Genomic DNA, 20,304 nt, shown 5'->3' with positions numbered 1-20,304 from the left:
TAAATTAGTATCGGCTCCAACTCTTCAGAAAACAATCTGCATTCATTATTGTCAAAAATGGTGTAGGATCTCCTGCTTAAGTGGGGGGTTGAACAAGATGACCTATAAGGTCCCTTCCAACTCTGTTAATCTGTTAAATTCTGTATATAGTTAAACCTGATTCTCATGTCTTCAGCTGCCCAACCTTGAAAAACATAAGTGGCTCAAATTTGTTTTAAAAATTATTTCAGAAGAAAAGGATGAAATTGTTAGAAACAATTCATTGATTGATGGATGGATGCACCTATGCAAATTGGGGCATTAAAACATTTTAATAGCACTTTCAAATAGAGTTTCAGATTGGACTAGTTGTGTGACTGTAATAGTTTTGTGACTGTAATCCAAATAAATTGTGTTAATATATTCAGATGAATAAATAATCCAGAAATATAGATAATTATAAATAATAACCCAGAAGATAAAAGTATTATGTGTAGGTACCATGTTGGGTCAGAACATTCTGAGACCTACTGGAATATCAGTATGGTGGTTTTTGAGATGATCTGATTATTTTCCACAAATAAGAAAAAAAAAAGTCCACTTGCCTTCTGAAAAAGCATCTTTGGGACAACCATGACCTGCATGACTGAGAATCTCTACATACTTTTAGCTATACAATTTGGGATGAACACTCCTTGAATGGTGTGGGAGTAGGAATGGATTTCTTCGCTTTCATGGCGTTAGTTTGTAGTGCATGTTCTTGAGCAGCCAGTATTAAACCTTCCATTTCTTTCTTGATAGTTCCCATGTCTATGTCAAGTTGTCATCACATTTTCCTTCAATGTTTTTCAAGTGCTGTCCATGCAAATATTTGGTTTTCCATCTATTTAATCTGTCATTCATCTGTTTTTCCTTATATTCTGCCTTTGTTTCTGTTGTTTTTATGTTGTTCTCTGTTTTCACAGCCTGCAGCAATTTTTCTGGTCTTTGGTTCACATAATCATTCAAACTTCATTTTTTTTCTTCAACAGTTTGATGGATTTGCAATAGCCTTCTGCCCCCATATTTTTCTTGGCAGGTACAACCTATCAAGTATTATTATTATTATCATCATCACCACAACGGAATTGTATCACAGCATCCAGTTGTTTCACTGGATTTGGCATTGATTACTAGTCGGGCCCCACCCAGGGGCATAGGACGTCATAATGTATTTTCATAATATGCATGCAGATCCAAGCAGTACTTCTTTTTGCATTTGACTGATGGTGATTTTGTCCATTTTTTACTTCTCCGTGCTTGATGTTATCCAACTGCAGAATGCCTAAATATTTGTAGGCTCCATTTTCGTTGCATTTAATTAGTTGGCCATTGGGCATTTCAATTCCCTCACATGCAGTGATTTTGGCCCTTTTTATGGATTCAGTGGTGCATTTTTCCATGCCAAACTGCATTGAAATATCGGTGCTGAATACTCGGACTGTGTTTGTCAATGATTGGATTTCTATTTCTGACTTTCCATAGAGTTTCAAATCATCCATATATAGTAAATGCGAAATTTTTTCAGCTTCTTTGGCTGTTTGGTAGCCTAATTTCATTTTTTTTAAGACTACAGATAGTGGGATCATTGCGATGATGAAGAGAAGAGGTGAAAGTGAATCACCCTGGAAAATTCCTCGCTTGATATTAACCATTCCGTAGATCTCATTCCCTACTGCCAACTCAATTCTCCATTGTTTCATCGCCTTTTCAGTAAAGGATGTAATATTTTTGCTAATGCCAGTTGTTTCTAAGCATTTTATGATCCGACTATGTGGCAGTGAGTCAAATGCCTTTTTGTAATCAATCCAGACCATATTCAAGTTCGTTTTTCTGTTCTTACAATTTTCTAATATCATTTTATCAATTAGAAGCTGATCTTTTGTGCCCCTGCTCCTTCTTTTGTTGCCTTTTTGCTCTACTGGCAAGATGTTGTTTGTTTCCAAATAATCCATCATGTTATCTGCAATAATGCCTGTGAGTAATTTGAAGGTTGTTGGCAAGCATGTTATTGGTTTTCAGGTGTTGTTCCTTTAGTTGCATCTTTCTGAATCAAGTATGTTTTTCCAGTTGTCAACCATTCATCAATTTGGCCCTTTTGTAAAATTTTATTCAGTTGCTTGGCCAATATTGCATGTAAACTGGTCAGATATTTGAGCCAGAAACCATGTAATTGGTCCAGATATTTGAGCCAGAAACCATGTAACTGGTCCTTTCCAGGTGATGTCCAATTCTTTACCTTTTTAACTCGATTTTTGACCATCTCAGTTGTTATTTCTAATACTTGCATTTGTTTGTTGCCAATGCTTTTCTCAAAGTCATGTATCCACTTTGCTTCCTTGTTGTAGTCCTTTGCATTTTCCCACAATTCTTTCCAGAATTCAACTGTGGCCTGTTTTTCTGGTTTTTCACTTTTGGTGTCACCATTTACATTAAGACTTTGATAAAAACGCCGTTGGTCTGATCGAAATTGCTGATTTTGTTTATATTGGATGATTCGTGCCTCATATCTTTCAATTTTTCTAGCTGTTGCTGTTATCTGCTGTTTTACAATCTCTACAGCTTCATTGATGTTTCTTGTATCCAATCTATATCGTCTGATTAGCCGATCTATGATTTTGTTGTTTTTAAGCCGTTGCTCATGCATGTTCTTTAAGTTACTAGCATCTGCCCTTAATTTTTTGATTTTTTGTTCTAAACGGATTTTCCACTTTGGCTTTGATGCTTTTTCTGTTGTGTGACTAGGTACTTTAATTTTAATGCCTAGTTCATTAGTGACTATTACAGCTGCGCTGTACATTAACTGGTTTGTTTCCAAGATGGATCCCGGTTCAATTGTTGAAAACACTGCATTAACCATTTTCATGATAGGGGCCAAAATTTTCTTAGGCACAGTTTTTAGTGATGGTAAACGTTGCCTTTCCTCATTAAGCAGAAAATGCTCCATGATCTTATCCTTCAATTCTTTTTGTTTTTGAGTTAGTTCATCAGTTGGTTCAGTGATAACTGGTTCTAGTGGTGGTGATGTTATTTCCTCCCTGAGAGCTTCTTCTGGGAGTTCTACTATAGTGTCTTTAGTTGTGTCTTGAATATCAGTTGTTTCCGCTTGTGATATTGTTTTTGGGGTTTTGCAATTTGCCTGAATTTCCTCATGTTCAACTTCACTAAACACTTTATTCTGTATAATAAATCGCCTTTGATCTGCTAGTCGTTGTTCACTAACATTTGAATCTGGATATTGTTGTTTCCATAATTCATACATTCGCTTTAAATATCCTCTTTTTTCTGGCTCTGAGTTGTAGTAACAGGCCATTATGGCACGGTTTTCATCTGCACTATATTTTTGTCATTTTGTTGGCTGGTCCACTTGTAGCCCACTTGTCGACGGATGTCCAGGGACCCCAACATCCGCCGCGGCCCTTGTTAACCCGCGCGACGACCGATGCGGTATGGAATTCTTATTCGTTTTTTTCACCATATTGTATGGGTTGGCGGGGGTTTTTTTACGGGACCAGATGCCAACCTGATCCCAACCTTCCTCCTTTCTCATCCGGGCTTGGGACCGTCAACGGCGGAGTTTGGGACCGTCAACGGCGGAGTTTGGAACTGGCAACGGCGGAGTTGTTGTTGTTGTTGTTGTTATTATTATTATTATTATTATTATTATTATTATTATTATTATTATTATTATTATTATTTTGGAACAAAATAGTCTTCTAGTGTTCTCAGAGTACTAATCTGATTGTAGGAAAGGGATAAAGTCTTCAACACTTTTATCATATCTGTTAAATATTATCTATGTACCACAATGTTGCTATCAGTCATCATATTTGTATTTGTGCCATATAGAAAGATAAGAATTTTATGAATTTCTCTTACTGTAATAGACATATTGTCATTTTGATGAAAATATTATTTTCTCCAAAAATCTGGGTTTAAATATGTAAATGTAGAAATCAAATACTCTGTGTACAGTGGTAAATGGCCTAAATTTGTATAATTTATTTGAAGTATAACTTTTTGATCACATAAAAATGGATAAATATGTAATTATATGGAATAGTCATTGAGGACAATGGGCTTAATGAAGACTAACTCATATGAAGTAATGAGTAACTCATATGAAGTAAAGTAACTCATTTAATTGAGGATTAACAGAAAAAAGTATTTTTTCCAATTCATATTATTTTAAGTTTTTTAACCTACTCCAGGAATGATATTAAATGAATAAAATATAAAATGATATTTCTTCCCATACACAAAGCATAATTCAGCTGGAAATATTGAACACCCTTCCCTTGCCATTCCTTTCTTTGGAAACTCCCCCCCCCATGTCAGAACTTAGAGTCATCAGAACTTGTACAATGACATTGAGAATGGGAAGGAGTTGTAGTGTCATTGTTTTCCTCCAATCATCATTGTTAGAGGTAAACATGAAAGTCAAACTTTACTCCTGAACAGTGAATAGTTGCATAGGAATAGGCACTTTTCTGAATTAAATGGAGTAAGCTTCTACATAACCTTTGTAGAATTGTAACCTCAATGCATGAGGACATTGTAGGTGATCTTTGACACCAACTCTCTTCTGTGGACATATTCCTTCATTTGGTCTCTCCTCACATGCAGTGTAAAGACCCATTTTCCTTTTTTAGAACTTTTAGGTTAATCAGTGGGGATATTTTCTTCCTAGTAAAGTGTGTCAAGGCTTCCTTAACTTGCTTGTTTCTCAGGCTATAAATGAAAGGATTCAATAGTGGGGTTATTACTGTATTCAGAATGCTGGCTACTTTGTTGAGATCTAATGAATGGGTGTTTTGTGGCTGAACATAAATGAAAATTGAACTTCCATAGAAGAGAATCACTACAATTAGGTGTGATGCACATGTTGAAAATGCTTTCTGGCGGCCTTTGGCTGAGGGGATGCGAATTACTGTTGCAATAATAAAACTATAGGAGATCCCTGTTACCAGTAATGATCCTAAAAGGAGCAAGGCTGAATTTACAAAATTAATAATCTCAATAGTTCTTGTATCAGAGCAGGCCAACTTTAGAAGAGGATCAACATCACAAAAGAAATGGTTGATGGTGTTAGGACCACAGAATTGCAGCTGACCTAACAAGGTAGTTGGTGTGATCACAACAAAATAGCCCCACATCCAAGAAGCAGCTAAGAGTTTGATACAAAATGATGTGTTCATGATAGCTGTATACCTCAGTGGATTGCAAATGGCAATGTAACGATCAAATGACATGACTGCCAAGAGGAAAAACTCTGAGGAACCTGCTGAAAAGTAGAAGTAAGCTTGCAAAATGCAATTTTGAAAGGAAATTGATTTTCTTTGATTCATGAAGTTGACCAGCATTTTGGGAATAACTGTAGTAGTGTAAAGAGTCTCTAAAAAAGATAAATTGGCAATAAAGATGTACATTGGGCTATGGAAGCTGTGATCACACCATACCAATGTAATGATCACAAGGTTGCTCAGCAAAGCAATAGTATATGTAATGCAAAAAGAAGCGAAGATCAGAGGTTCCAATCTCTTAGTTGCAGAGAATCCAAGTAGAATGAATTCTGTCATAGTTGTCTGGTTCTTCATTATATTGTCAGCTGATAGGATCAACTATGAATGGCTCCTTCAGCTGTGAAACTTCTAGATAAAATCAAGAAGATATATTCATTATGTTCAAAAGAACCATAGATGTATATAATTAAAAAAAAACCAAGGATTAAATTTCTAAGATACAAACACCTTAGACTTCCATAAATATATGTTTTCTCATGTATTATATATCTTATTATACCATTTAACAATACATAGAAGCCATATTTGTGTTTACATTTCTGTTTTCACAAAGCCAACATTCAATCCATCCAGAACTTTATTTCATATTAATTATACATACATATACATAATATTTCAAAGCCTGCATATTTTAAATATCACGTAGAAGGAATTGTGTTAGCACATAGGTATGAGTCTTTGCTAATTATCATAACTATTAAATATTGTGAGATCAAAAAGAAAATGTAAAAAAAATCAGATTTCATTTATTATAGATTCCATCCATTCAAAAAAAAATTATGCTCTCTTTTTTGTTTCTGGTCCTCCTACTACATTGATTATACTGTGATTAAAGATGTTGTACAGTATCAGCTGAAATTCTGTTTTCAATGCAAATATTAAAAAATAGAAAATGTGATGTTTCTTATAACCCACTATGTTACCTAAGAGGTGTTTCAGAAAAAAAATGGTCTTATTAGTGCATTTATAAGGAAAAAACCACTTTTATATAAATTTGATAAAATGTCAATTAATCTATATTTGCTGTATAAATATGGAATGTTTATTAAATATAAATATTCATATTTATTTGACAAATATAAATAAAGTCAGTTAACTGTAATATTTAAGACATCAAGTTAGAACTCAGAAGACTGTCAGTTTTAGACCCTTAACCTTAAAGTCAGCTGAGTGACCTTGGTTCAGGCAATCTCTTTCAGCCCTTGGAAGAAAGCAATGACAAGCCACTTCTGAAAATCTTGCCAGAAAAACTGAAAGTTGTCAAAGGTCAATTATGACTTGAACACAGAACAAACTAGCTAACTAGCTAAATCTATCTTATAAATTGACAAAAATCTGTATATAAAGTAGTGTGTGCAGAAAAGAATGAATATTAGTAACAAAAGTTTTCTACACCAACCTGCTTTAGGAAAAACAAGTCTAGGATCCAAAATTATATAAACATTGTGCATAAAAATGTGTATATCCTTTATCTATGTTATTAAAATGACAACTGATGCAGACACACAGACAGAACAAAATTAAGATAGGGGTGTGCATGGAGAGAAACTAAAGAAAAATAATTGTGTTAATTTCATTTTCCTCTTTATTTCACTCTGCTATGCATAAATTATATACAATTGTACTGCATTCACATTAGCAGAAAAACTTAACATAATGTATTGTATAGATTTTTATACATATATTTGTCATAGATGCATATGCATTCCATATTAATCTTATATTCAAATTCAAATCTGACATCTTTAATTAAATTGACCTCTTCTAAAGTACTGAGTCATTTGTGGGAAGCCTAATGGCTGTTGTCACTAAATAAACTTATCCTTTGTTTAAACAATTTTTTTGTTAAATAAATCTGTTTAAATAATAGCAGTTGGTCAATAAATCCATTTTCTTTCTTTCTATAATTTAGTAAACTATGAAATAACCAATCATTGCCCGGAATAATTTAATAGATTAGTCTAAAAAGTGGTTTGCTGGTCTGTGACAAAGTGATTTTTAATGGAAAAGTTTAAATTACAATAAACTGAGGCACAAAATGATTTTTCTAAAAATCTACAGCATCACAGTTTTTCCTTTTTTTCCCTTACACATGCATGCCTCCATATACATATATTTATTGTCATTTGCTAAATCAACTTTCTTTCCAGTAGTCCAAATCTTACATATCAGCAAACATTGTTTTTCTGTAATAAAGCTTAAATACAATTTAAATATATATATAATTATTTCTTAATGTTCAGAAGTAGAACATTTTCAATACTTCACAAAGAAGATATGGTGTATAACATTTTAATGACAATTTGTAGAGGAATTAATACTTTTGAAATTGTGCTGTGTTAGACTTCTTATTGGAAAAATATTGAAGTTCAATATTTACCTGTGAGTTGATGAAAATAAATCTTCAGTCCTAATTTATTTCTATAATCATAGTAAAAATGCTAAACAATATCTAAAAACCAAAACAAGAATAACTAAAAACTTACAGAAGATCAATTAGGTATCAATAGATCAAACAGATAATGTAAAGAAAGAGGGAAGAAAAATATTTTTAAAGCAAAAAAATCCCCTTTTTATCAAGCAATTGAAATAATATTTCAAAAAAGTCATTTAAAAAAAGTTAGTTGAACTAATAAAGAACTTGCAATATTATTGTTAATATGATGATTTCCCACTCTCCATCATTGTTGTCTCCTTTATGAGGATTGCAGGAATTGGAAATGGAGATACAAACATCCCTTTATTAGTTTCAAATAACTTCATCATAGTATGTCATAAATTACTACTTCTTTTCAAGCTTCTTTCATTGTACTTCCCTGCATGTTTCCACTATGAACAGAACAGATAGAAATGTTTATCTGTCCATGTGTATATTTTTGTATAAGAGAGAATTTGGAATATCATGGAGCATTTTGAATTATTGATTGGAACAAATACAAAACTGCTATCCTAATGCGACTATACTTTTTTTTTAAAAAAAAAAAAAGATGGACATTGAACTCATAGCTATTAGTTAAAAATATATTGGAAAAGTTCTTAACTGAATGATTCCCCCAAGAATAAATTAGATCACCTCTGCAATTATTTATACCAAGTTGAATCAAAATCACCATGCACACAGTAACAAAGAGAACATGATATTTTTTCACTTTAAGAGTTGAGAATTGAGTTTTTGCCAGTGTAAATACATAATAATAATACATTTAGAATTACCCTCCAATAAAATCCCAACCTTCCGGCATGTTCTGATGTGCTACTCTATTTTATTTCACACCAGATTATCTGGGGTTGTGCAAATATTAAATATACTAAGTGGCCACAGCACCTTTGACTGTTATTGCATGTGAAAGTTTGTTTTTACATGCATCATAGTTACTTAAAATCTGAAGAAAATTGTCAAAGCCACTAAAACTGCAGCAAGTTGTAGCAATAACCACTAGTTAAATTCAGTTTTAAATTATTTATTTTGTGTGATTTATGACAAAGAAAAAAAAACAATGTATTGCCGCATAGGCTAAGCAAATCTGGTCACATTTGAAAAGCATAGTCTCTCTTCTCCATTAGTTTGTGAAAAAAATGTGGAATAGTTTAAAATTGTAGCACAATGTAGAACCCCTTATCAATAGTTTGTTTCAGGAAAAATGGAAAACTACATGAGCTATTGTTAATATTATTATTCCTATTTTATTTGGTTATATAGTCTGGAACTTACCATTAACTCCAATTTTCTGTTCTAATATTCAGGGCAACTTACAACATTGAAATAAAATCATTAAAACCATTAAATAATTAACCATTGAATACTTGTCAAAAGAGATGTGTGTCTACAATCTTCATAAATAGTGGGAGAATGGAAGCCAAACAATCCCTTTCTAGGGAACACATTTCAAAGCCTGGGATCCAACAGGAGATCATATATTAGAAGTTTATTTGTCTAATAGTATCTTCAGGAGGGCCTCTCTCACTGGTTTGTAGATGGAAAGGAGGTTCCACAGATCTAGGCTTTAAGAATCAACCTTAGCATCTACATTTTTAACAGCTGATATTTGAACAACTGATATTTAGGTAGCCATGCAGCTCTTTAAGTAAAGTCATGCTCTAATAAGCTGTGTATTTTGAACCAGCCAGTAGCCTAGTCACAGCTTTTATTTAAATAACAACTTCAAAGCACTATCCAAAGGTTACAAGTACACCCCCTTGTGTTGTAACACAATATCTCATTAGTTGTAGCCAGCTTGGAAAGGGTCACAGTTGGCATACTTTTCATAATTTCACAAATATATTCCCCACTACAGACACCATATTTAAACCCAGTTGCCCTCAACACATTTACATCCTGATCTTTCTGAAAGAGTATGGTCCTATTCAGAACATACTTCACTTGGTGTCAGAATCTTGTCATTCTTTATCAACGACACCTCTGGTATATCAAAATAACATTACAGCAGGGTATAATACATTTGAATACTGAAAATAATGATTATGCCAGTATCTCAAGATTTAAGCTACTATATTTTCAGAAAAAAAATATAAAACTGGCAACTTGTATCTACTTAGGACACATTTGTCTGAGTATTGATAATGGAGAGGGTTTTCTGGTACCCTTCTCAAGTTGGAATGGAGTTTCTCTTTTTCATGTCTAGCTACTTTAGAAAAAATATGTAGGTCACCCCCCCCCCCCCCCACACACACACTGAAATGGTAAGATTCTTCTAGGGGGTAAAGTAGGAATAAAGAAATCTAGATATCAAATTTAATGAGTTAGAGAAGGTCTAAAGGTTATATGATAAATGAAGACACAGAGGTAGGGCAAAAGCAAAGAAATTTTCAATGCCAGGGAAAAGAGAGATGGGGAGGGTAAGTAATTAACTTTATTTCAATCTTGCACTATATTTTATAATGTCAAAAGTTCATGAAACTAAGAATGGATTCACGGTTCTTATGCAATCCTAATAGTAGGTGATAGTAAACTCACATGGATAAATTTGGACTCAGAAAATAAATTATATTTGACATATTACATTCCTTCCAGTGTCCCAACATCATTTTATATTGTGGTGGTAAAAATCGAATGCAGTATTACAAACATCCAATTCAAGCATTTGTCCAGGAATATAGCAAAATGCGTCTCAATGTTTTCATCTTCTTCTTCATATATGTTACTAAATTAAAAGAGATGTGCCACAAAGTGGGGGATTGAACTTCAAATTATCCTGCATGCACAATGTGCTGTTTCTGTCTATTTAAACAGATATAATTTTCTCATGAGCTTCTTAATGGTGACTTTCATATCCTTATTCCGAAGAGTGAAGATCATGGAATTCAGCATTGGAGTCAAAAGAGTGTAAAGGATTGAAACAACCTTGTCTGCTGGAAATACCTTGAAAGGACGATCATAAATGAACATCCCTGGAACAAAATTCAAACTCATAACTATGATCTGGGAAGCACAGGTGGAAAGGGCCTTGTGTTTTCCTTCTGTTATATGCCTCCTAATCTTTACTAAGATGGCCGTATATGACATAAGCAAAGTGAAGAAAATTATTGTGAGGAGAAGTCCACTATTACAAACCATCAGAAGCTCAGTTGTGTATGTATCAGCACATGCCAGCTTGATAAGTTGAGGAATGTCACAGTAGAAATTGTCCAAAACGTTGGATTTGCAGAAAGGCAGCTGAAGGAGAATTCCAACCTGGATAATGGAGTGAGCAAAGCCACTTAACCATGCTCCTGCTACCAATCCTATGCAAATTTCTTTCTTCATGATAATTAAATATTGCAGAGGCTTGTAAATAGCAATATATCTGTCAACAGCCATTGCAATTAGTAAGAAGACCACTGTTCCCCCTGTTAAGTGAAAGAAGAAAATCTGTGCAATGCACCAATTGTAGGAGATACTATGAGTGTGGTGGAAGAGATTCCACAACATTTTAAGTGATGTGACAGAAGATTCGCTGATGTCTACAACAGCCAAGTTAGCAAGCAGGAAATACATGGGGGTATGCATAACAGGTGTGAGGAACACTGTGATTATAATGGTGAAATTTCCAAGCCAAGTTGTGATATAGATGAAAAGAAAAAGCGGAAAGAGAAGCAACTGCACCCTAGGATTCTGGGAGAAGCCTAGGAGAATAAACTCCACTACAGCTGATTTGTTGTTCTCCATTTAAAATCCTCTTAATGATTTTAAGTATTTTCCCCCTGAAATAGTTAAGCAACATTGTGAATTATTTGTGAACACACATTATATTTAAAACATTTTATGAAAAATATTATATGTTAAAAAATGATATCGTCAAATGCTATTAAATTTTCTTTGCTGTGCATATTTCAAAGGAGGAAACATAAACAAGACATATTATTTTAGCTTATAAAAGTTAATAATCTACCTTTAATATAATTTACATTATATATTTATTTGACTTCATTTTTAGCTTTTTTCATAAAATAAATCATGACATGGTATAATTTGTCATGTATTATTGTTCATCTGAGATCATGTTTACCTACTTTTAAGAACAGCTAAGGACCAGATTGTTTTTACTATGTCTTTACACATAAAACAATAGAACTCAAAGAGGGTGTCATTACTTTTTCACATGACTGTATATTTAGGTTTTTAAATAAAAAATCTAGTTATTTATAGGATTTACAGGCCATTCTAATCTGATTGTTTATGCTTACTATACTACATTCCAAATCTATAAATTCATTGAAAAACAAATATTGAGAAATATGTTAGCAATATTAAAGCCTAATCAACAATAAAATACATGTTATCATGAAAGTATTCTATTTATCTAAAAGGAGAAGATGCAACTTCATTTTGCAGGAAATTATTGTCATGAAGAATGAAGCAAAACCTTTCCACCAAATTTCATTCAACATTTCTTACCTTCTCAAATAGGTAAAAATAAATATTGAAAACTGGCAAAAAATAAATAAATACCACAAACAAACCAAAGCCCACCACCTCAGCCTCTTTACAATTCTCATTATTGTTCCAACTTTAATAAGTGTATCTATTACTAAAGTTCTGAATGTGCAATTCTGGAATTTACTAATACATTATTTTCTTTTAATAAATAGATATCTATTGATGCTTCCTCGCAAACCTTAGAAATGTTAAGCGACAAAATGCACAATCTATTCAGAATTAGTTGTATCATAACATTTTTTTAAAAAAAAAGTGGCAAAGGAGTCATATCCAAACGGACTCTGGATTCAGCCTCAGATTAATTTGTATTGGTAGATGTATTCCTATATTTACTAATCATCATGAGGTTATGTGTAAAGTATGAACATGTTAACTCTAGGGACTAAAAACACAAGAGAGGTTACTAAAATGCTGCAGAAGTAGACAGATAGAAATACATTTGTTATTCTTATATGGATCCGTTAAAGAAATAGCCTGACCTATGACTACATTTGGCCCAAAATGTCAGTCACTAAGTGAGGCAGTTGTTAAGTGAGTCAAAACCAATTTTAGAATCTTTTTTTACTTGGTTGTTAGGCGATTTGCAATAATCATTAAGAGTACATTCCAAATGCCCAAATTTTGATTACATGACCATCAGAGGTGGGTTCCTACTGGTTCAGACCGGTTAAGCAGAACCAGTAGTAACTTGGTGTCCTAGGTCATTGGAACTAGCAGTGACCAGGCCTGCTAAACCTCCAAACTGGTTCTCCAGGCAGCACTGTAGGTGCCGCCATTGTGCTTTTTGCTTATGTGCATGCACAGAGCAATTTGAGTGGTACTGTGCATGCACATGCAGTGTGCACTGAGTGCGCGTGCGCAGCACACCCAAGTGAACTGGCAGTAGCAGCTACCAGAACCCACCCCTGATGACCATAGGGATGCTGAAACAGTTATAAGTATTAGAAGCCATTATAAGTCACCTTTTCAGCACTAACAGAACTTTGAACAGTTGCTAAATGAATGCTTGTAACTCAAAGACCACCTGTATTTAGAAACTTCATAGTTGATATATGAAAGTCCACATACAATCACATATCATACATGTTCATAAAAGATATATCAACCACATTAGTTGATTGATTTTAAGAGGTTGTGTTCCACAATTTTGGCATGATGCAGATCTGATAACCAGATTTCTGTCAGTAGGGATCTCTTTAAAAGAGCTGTACCCATGAATTTAATATGTAAAGGTGGCACAGGTGGCACGCGGAGCCATTTATCAGGGACCGTGAGGCGTTGCCCTGTCAGCTGGCCAGCGCGCATGCGCATGCTAGCCAGCTGAGTTCCTCCTTTTTTAAAGGCATTTTTCTCTCTCCCAGGATCAAGAGGTTTTTTAGGAGCCTGGGGAGGGCGAAAAGAGCCTCTCCCCTGGAGGCCCTATGGAGGCTTCAGGAGCTTCTGGAGTCTCTGGAGCGCAAAAAAAACCCCAGCCCTATGGGCAAACCTGAAGTTTGGTAACAGACTTCCAGTTTGCTTGTAGGGTTAGTTTAAGTCCTCCAGAGGCTTCAGGGACCGGCCCTATGAAAGAAACCAGAAGTGACTTCCGGTTTGCTCAAAGGGTCCTTTTTAAGGGTCTTTTTTAAGCCTCTGGAGCCTGGGGAGGGTGAAAAAAGCATGCAAAAAATGAGAGGAGTGACTTTCATGCGCACATGCGCACTGGGGGTTGTCGCACATTGCATTATAGGTGTGGTACACCCATGCACAACTCTCCTGCGCTCTCCCCTTATGGCACACAAGCCAAAAAAGGTTTGCCATTGCTGCCCTATACCATTTCAGACAAATGGTTATCCAACATCTTCTTAAAAACTTCCAGTGTTGAAGCATTCACAACTTCTGGAGGCAAACTGTTCCACAGATTAATTGTTCTAACTGTCAGGAAATTTCTCCTCAGTTCTAAGTTGCTTCTCTCCTTGATTCGTTTCCACCCATTGCTTCTTTTTCTATCCTCAGGTGCTTTGGACATAGTACATCATCTACGTAACTGCTGCAAGAAGATAACACAGATTGACTACAAACAATAGCATGACAAAGTAGCAACAAAGAGCACTGGAATATCTGCACAAAATACTCTTTCCCTGCAAGCAAGAAATGATAGTACCACAAAATTCAATTGAAAATGAAATGCTAAACTGCTCTGGAACTTTAGAATTCAAACATACAAATATCTGCAGACTTCCCAGACTTAATTGTTGATAAGAAAAATTAAAAGGTCTGGATAATGAATATTACAGTACTTGGATATATCAGAATAGAAGAGAAAGAATTGGAGAGTAGTAGTAGTACCCCTGCTTCTTTTCTCTTCGTTTTCTGATAAGATGGATCAACTTCAAACAGAATTAGGAGTGGTCAACTATGTAGTGGAAGCAGAGCCCTTGTGGATTGTGTAAATTCTCCAGCACATATCACTGGTCACTTCTTCGAGTACTCATCATGCTTTGGTAAGTGGCATAGTAGAGATGAACTGGTCATATGACTTGGCTTCTTTTTTCCCCTGTTTAGCTTTGAATATTGCATTATATGTGTGGACATCTGATCTTTCTTCAATATTTTTTTATGAGACTCAACAATATACCTCCATCCTATCAGTAACGTGCAGTCAGGGGAGGCAGAGCACTGTCACCCTGAAAAGAAAAAAAAATGTAAAAGGAAAAAGGCTGAGCTAGTTGCTGCCAGAGTCACAGTGGATGACTCTGCTTAGTGCTTAACTATTTAAAAAAGCCTCTAAAAATGTGCCCTCTACAGGAGGAGGCAGGAGAACTACATGCCTCATTTAGTCTAACTTTATGATCACTCAAGCAGAGTTAAGCAAGGGTTAAAAGCCGAAAAATTCCTTATGTAGATGAGGCACATAGTTCACTTGCCTCCTCCTGTAGGAGGCGTTTTTTTAGAGGCTTTTTTAAACAGTTAAGCAGAGTCATCCATTGGGGACGCTGGCAGCAGCTAACCCAGCCTGACCTCAGCAGCTCTTGCCTTTTTCCTTTTACATTTTCATGATGGCAGGCAAGAGCAGAGTTGAAATCCTCTGTGAAACAGCTAGAAAAGGTATGTGGGTTGGAGGGAGGAGGAGGAGTTCAAAATTAATGTAATTAATTGTAATTGTAAGTAGTGTGTGTGTGTGTGTGTGTGCATGTGTTTGTTTCTTCACTCAAACAAACTCTCAATTTCAGATAGAGTTTGTTTGAGAGGGAAGAGAGGGAAGGGGGTAGGAGAGGCAGGGAGGGCAACCTGCCTGCTTTCTTTGGCAGGCAGGCTGCCACTTTCTTTTGCCCAGAGGCGGGCAGTTCAGGTGAGCTGGCGGGCTGCCGCTTTCTGCCCGCCTGAGCTGCCTGCCTCTGGGCAAAAAAAAGAAAACGTCAGGCCACCAGCTCACTTTCTTTTGCCCACCTCTATGTTCACCACGGACATAGAGACGGGCAAAGAAAGTGAGCTGGTGGGCTGATGCTTTCTTTCTCCCACCTGTCAGAGCTCAGGTGGGTGAAAGAAAGAAAGCGCTTTAGACAGTGGGATGTCAGGGGAAAAGACTGCTTCACCAGTCATAAACCTCACTGCACGTCACTGCATCCTATACTTGACCAAATATGTTATGTAAGTTTTGATTTGATGTTAAGAGTTTGTGAGGAATTGAATGGGAAGAAACAAGCTGAAATTCAGTTCCTGAAAGTTGGAATTGCTATTAGAATCATCTTTTTTTTTTCCTTAGCTCTGGTGGTGATGAGATTGTAGCCTCCCGAAGGAATAGGTATGTTATTTGAGAACTCTCCTAGATGTATGGTACTGATTTCTGCCTTGAAATCACAAACCTCCTTTTACACAACAAGTAAAGATGGTGTCTAGGATAGTCTTTGCTTACTTTTGGTTGATACTTCACTTGTGCCACTTCCTGGAGTAGAAAATTCTGGCAACAATAACGATGACTTCACCTATTCAATAAATTATTTCCATGTGCTTTTTCATTAGGCTACTGATTAGTTGGTTCTGAAGAGTTAGTGCTCTTCCATGGAGAGTAGATTTGCACATTTAGAGTCTTAACGGTCACATTACAATAATTGTAATATTCAAATGCACGTCATCACAACCACCATCTTCAAATTCAGTTTCAAAGAAGGACAATAGAACTAACAATCTACGCTTTCTGGGCAGTATACAAGGCCACTGAGAACTTACTTCATCTTTTTCCAATATGTAGCTTATCTGTCTGTCTGTCTGTTTTTCTGTCTCTGTCTCTGTCTCTCTGTCTCTCTGTCTCTGTCTCTCTCTCTGTCTCTGTCTTTCTCTCTCTTCACTAAATGAATATACACTGTATATTCATTTAGCAGTGGAGAGTTTCAATTTTTTTAGAACCTATTCTGTGGGTGTGACCTATTTTGTGGGCATGGCTTGGAAGTCATGTGACCAGGTGAGTATGGCCAACTTGACATCACTAATGCACACTCAGTCATATACCTCCCCCAAGCCATGCCCGCCCACGGTGGCAAACATTTTGGGGACTCCAATGAAGGGGGGAAAGAGAGTGGGGGAAACTCCCAAAAATAGACAATGGGAGGATTAAGGGCTGAAATTATGGAGATTGGAGAAGGCAAGACAGAGAGAAATCCAGGAGAAAGCTATCACACACTGTGGAAAGAACTTTGGGAGATCGGAGGAGGCAGGACAGAGAGGAATCCAGTAGAAAGCTATCACATACAGGGATGAGTGAATGAGGCAGACGGAGAATGAAAGGAGATAATGTTTGGGCAATGTGGGGGGGGGGGCTTTCTCGCATGCCTTCAGAGAAAGAAAGAAGGCATGCGAGAATGCCATTTGAATGAAGAAGGCTGCAGGCTCCTTGGCCCTTGGCTATGTGATCTCCTTTCGTTCTCTGCTATCTGAACGAATGAATGAGGCTGATGAAGAATGAAAGGCGATCACGTCGGGTGGGGGGAGTGAGTGAGGGGGGTGGCTGGGAGGCAGCATTCAGGTACTGTTCCATCAGACAAACCGGTTCTAAAACATACGCTGAATTTCACGTACCGGTTAGAACCTCCTGAAATCCACCCCTGTCACTTTTTTAGGAACAATTTCACTGAATGCATTGTGGTCACTATAGGAGGAGATACTGTGTTTAATTAGAAGTATTTAACTAGTTAATACAGTAATTCATATACAATAATAGCCTACAAGCACTTTATGCTAGTTAAAATCCAGGGGTACTGAGTAAACCATATGTAATAAATGCAATATTTATGCCAGAATGGTGACAAAATAATAAACACATACACATAAACACACATACACTTTACACATACACATAAACACACATACACTTTATCAATAAAATTTGAAAATAAATAGAAAGTGAAGAGCAACAATGTCTTGTAGGGAAAAGACACACAGAACCAATATGTTCAACTACCAATATTTATTGAAGTATACCACACGTGTGTTCTGAGTTATTAAACCTGCCTAAAAAGTTAGTCATTTATTTACTGAGCTCAGCAAGTTTTCACATTTTTATATTTTACTAATTCAAGAGTTGTGCTACTGAGTGGAAGACTGAACTTTAAGTTATTCTGCATATTACCCTCACGTAGAACGTGGCACTTCTGTTTTTTCAGACAGACAGATTTTTTTCATAAGCTTCTTTATGGTGACTTTTATTTCTTTATTCCGAAGAGTGAAGATCATGGAATTCAGCATTGGGGTCAAAAGAGTGTAGAGGACCGAAACAACCTTGTCTGCTGGAAATACCTTGAAAGGACGATCATAAATGAACATCCCTGGAACAAAATTCAAACTTATAACTATGATCTGGGAAGCACAGGTGGAAAGGGCCTTGTGTTTTCCTTCTGTTATATGCCTCCTAATCTTTACTAAGATGGCCGTATATGACATAAGCAAAGTGAAGAAAATTAATGTGAGGAGAAGTCCACTATTACAAACCATCAGAAGCTCAGTTGTGTATGTATCAGCACATGCCAGCTTGATAAGTTGAGGAATGTCACAGTAGAAATTGTCCAAAACGTTGGATTTGCAGAAAGGCAGCTGAAGGAGAATTCCAACCTGGATAATGGAGTGAGCAAAGCCACCTAACCATGCTCCTGCTACCAATCCTATGCAAATTTCTTTCTTCATGATAATTAAATATTGCAGAGGCTTGTAAATAGCAATATATCTGTCAACAGCCATTGTAATTAGTAAGAAGACCACTGTGCCCCCTGTTAAATGAATGAAAAAAATCTGTGCAATGCACCAATTATAAGAAATGGTGTGAGTATGAGAGAAGAGATCCCACAACATTTTGAGTGATGTGACAGATGATTCACTGATGTCTACAACAGCCAAGTTAGCAAGCAGAAAATACATTGGTGTATGCAGAACAGGTGTGAAAAACACTGTGATTATAATGGTGAGATTTCCAAGCCAAGTTGTGGTATAAATGGCAAGGAAAAGGAGAAAGAGAAATGTCTGCACTTTATGATTTTGGGAGAAACCTAGAAGAATAAAATCTACTACAGTTGTCAGATTGTTCTCCATTTAAAATCCTGTTACTGATTTTAAGTGTTTTCCTCCTGAAATAATTGAGAAACATTGTAAGTTATGTCACTGATTTTTTCCTAGAACAATTTACCAACAATGTCAATTACAATGCATATTACATGTTAAATATGTTTTTGTTGTTTTTTTGCAATTAAGCCAAATAATATCAAATGTATTTACCTTGCACATTTCAAGGGTGCAGACCCATACTTTTAAATTATATAAGTGTATTTGATTTGAATCTTTTTTTAATCAAAGAAATCATAGACAAGGGGTATAATTATGGGATATAGGAGCTAATAATCTAATATAAATTACATTTAGATATTTATCTATTTTAATGTGTTTCCAGGACTTATATTACATTTTAATCAATCAATCTTAGTAAAGCATTTCACAAATCTGTACCTTGAGTGGGAAACAAACATGATAAAGGGACAAGGTATATATAATAAAAGTTATTAAATAAAAAATAAAAAAATCATAAATTGAAGGAGAATTGTACCAAAATTTGGAATAATAACAATTTTAATAATAATAATAAAACCTAATTAGGAACATAGTGCGGAAGAAGAGTCACAACAATCCTACTTTTAAGTCTTAATAAAACAAATCTTTACAAACTTTTATAATATCAAGAGGAGAAAAACTAGTCAATTATCTATGAGATATACTGCATTATTACATTTTCTAAATGTTCTATATATTTAGTATCTACAACTTTTGTTGCTGTGATAATCATTCTTATGCATTACCACTAATAGATTTTGATATGTGATAAAGTAGAATAGAATTCCCCTTTCTTGAAATATGAATATATGCAGTGTCATATCACAATACAAGTTCAGGTATGTTCTTAGATAACCAGATATCCTAGCTAGCTTTAGAATATTTCAGGTTTTTTAACATTAAAAAAGCCATAGAACAGTTTTTGACATTTCTTAAAGGTGACATCTCTTAGGGGGAATTAGCAACATCTGAAACAGGAACAAATTGTGGGAGAAGTAACATTCTGATAGCTGCCACTCTTCCAAATGTAGTAATTCAAAGGTTTCATGAAAAGGTTAATTTAGTTTGAACTTATTGAATTAATTGTATTATGCACTGTGCAGACAAAAACATTGTAGAAGATACTAGTAGCAAATGAAGTATTAGAATTTTTCAGTTAATTAAAATGTAATGTATAAATATGTAGTATATTGTGCCATACTTGTTTTGTCTGAATATATGAAATAAACCCATTAAGCGGCACTCACTTGTATATACCCTATTCAATGAAGAATAAACCTCTTATTTATATGTTTCATATATTATTTAAATAGGTTGACTCAGATTTGATAGTCACTTTCCTAATATTATATTTCTATTTCTCTGTTGTCATAGAGAAATGTTGCTGTAACTGACTATAAGTAGTCAGTACTCAAAATGATCAAACATACCAATAGTCATACACAAACTCGTTGGCCATATATTGCTTATTCCAAATTC

The 20,304-nt window shown here is 35.2% G+C and overlaps 3 protein-coding genes across 3 annotated transcripts; all 3 read right to left on the bottom strand.

Annotated features, from left to right (window-relative positions):
- Positions 1 to 4,634: 4,634 nt before the first annotated feature.
- LOC106553067 (olfactory receptor 6M1-like) lies at positions 4,635 to 5,615 on the bottom strand. Its single transcript, XM_014071494.2, has one exon. The coding sequence runs from the start codon at positions 5,613 to 5,615 to the stop codon at positions 4,635 to 4,637; it is 981 nt and encodes a 326-aa protein (XP_013926969.2).
- Positions 5,616 to 10,560: 4,945 nt separating this feature from the next.
- On the bottom strand, positions 10,561 to 11,487 carry LOC106548696 (olfactory receptor 4D1-like). The gene has a single exon (XM_014066124.2). It carries the CDS (start codon positions 11,485 to 11,487, stop codon positions 10,561 to 10,563), a length of 927 nt encoding a protein of 308 aa, XP_013921599.2.
- A 6,375-nt stretch (positions 11,488 to 17,862) lies between these two features.
- On the bottom strand, positions 17,863 to 18,813 carry LOC106548695 (olfactory receptor 4D1-like). Its single transcript, XM_014066123.2, has one exon. It carries the CDS (start codon positions 18,811 to 18,813, stop codon positions 17,863 to 17,865), a length of 951 nt encoding a protein of 316 aa, XP_013921598.2.
- Between the last annotated feature and the right edge of the window lie 1,491 nt (positions 18,814 to 20,304).

This window comes from Thamnophis sirtalis, unplaced genomic scaffold (genome assembly GCF_051295495.1).
Source record: "Thamnophis sirtalis isolate CommonGarterSnake01/CBP01778 unplaced genomic scaffold, rThaSir2_p1.2 scaffold_4, whole genome shotgun sequence".
Lineage (NCBI taxonomy): Eukaryota > Metazoa > Chordata > Lepidosauria > Squamata > Natricidae > Thamnophis > Thamnophis sirtalis.
The sequence above is the reverse complement of the archived record's forward strand: the minus strand, read 5'-3'. Positions and strand labels throughout refer to the sequence as shown.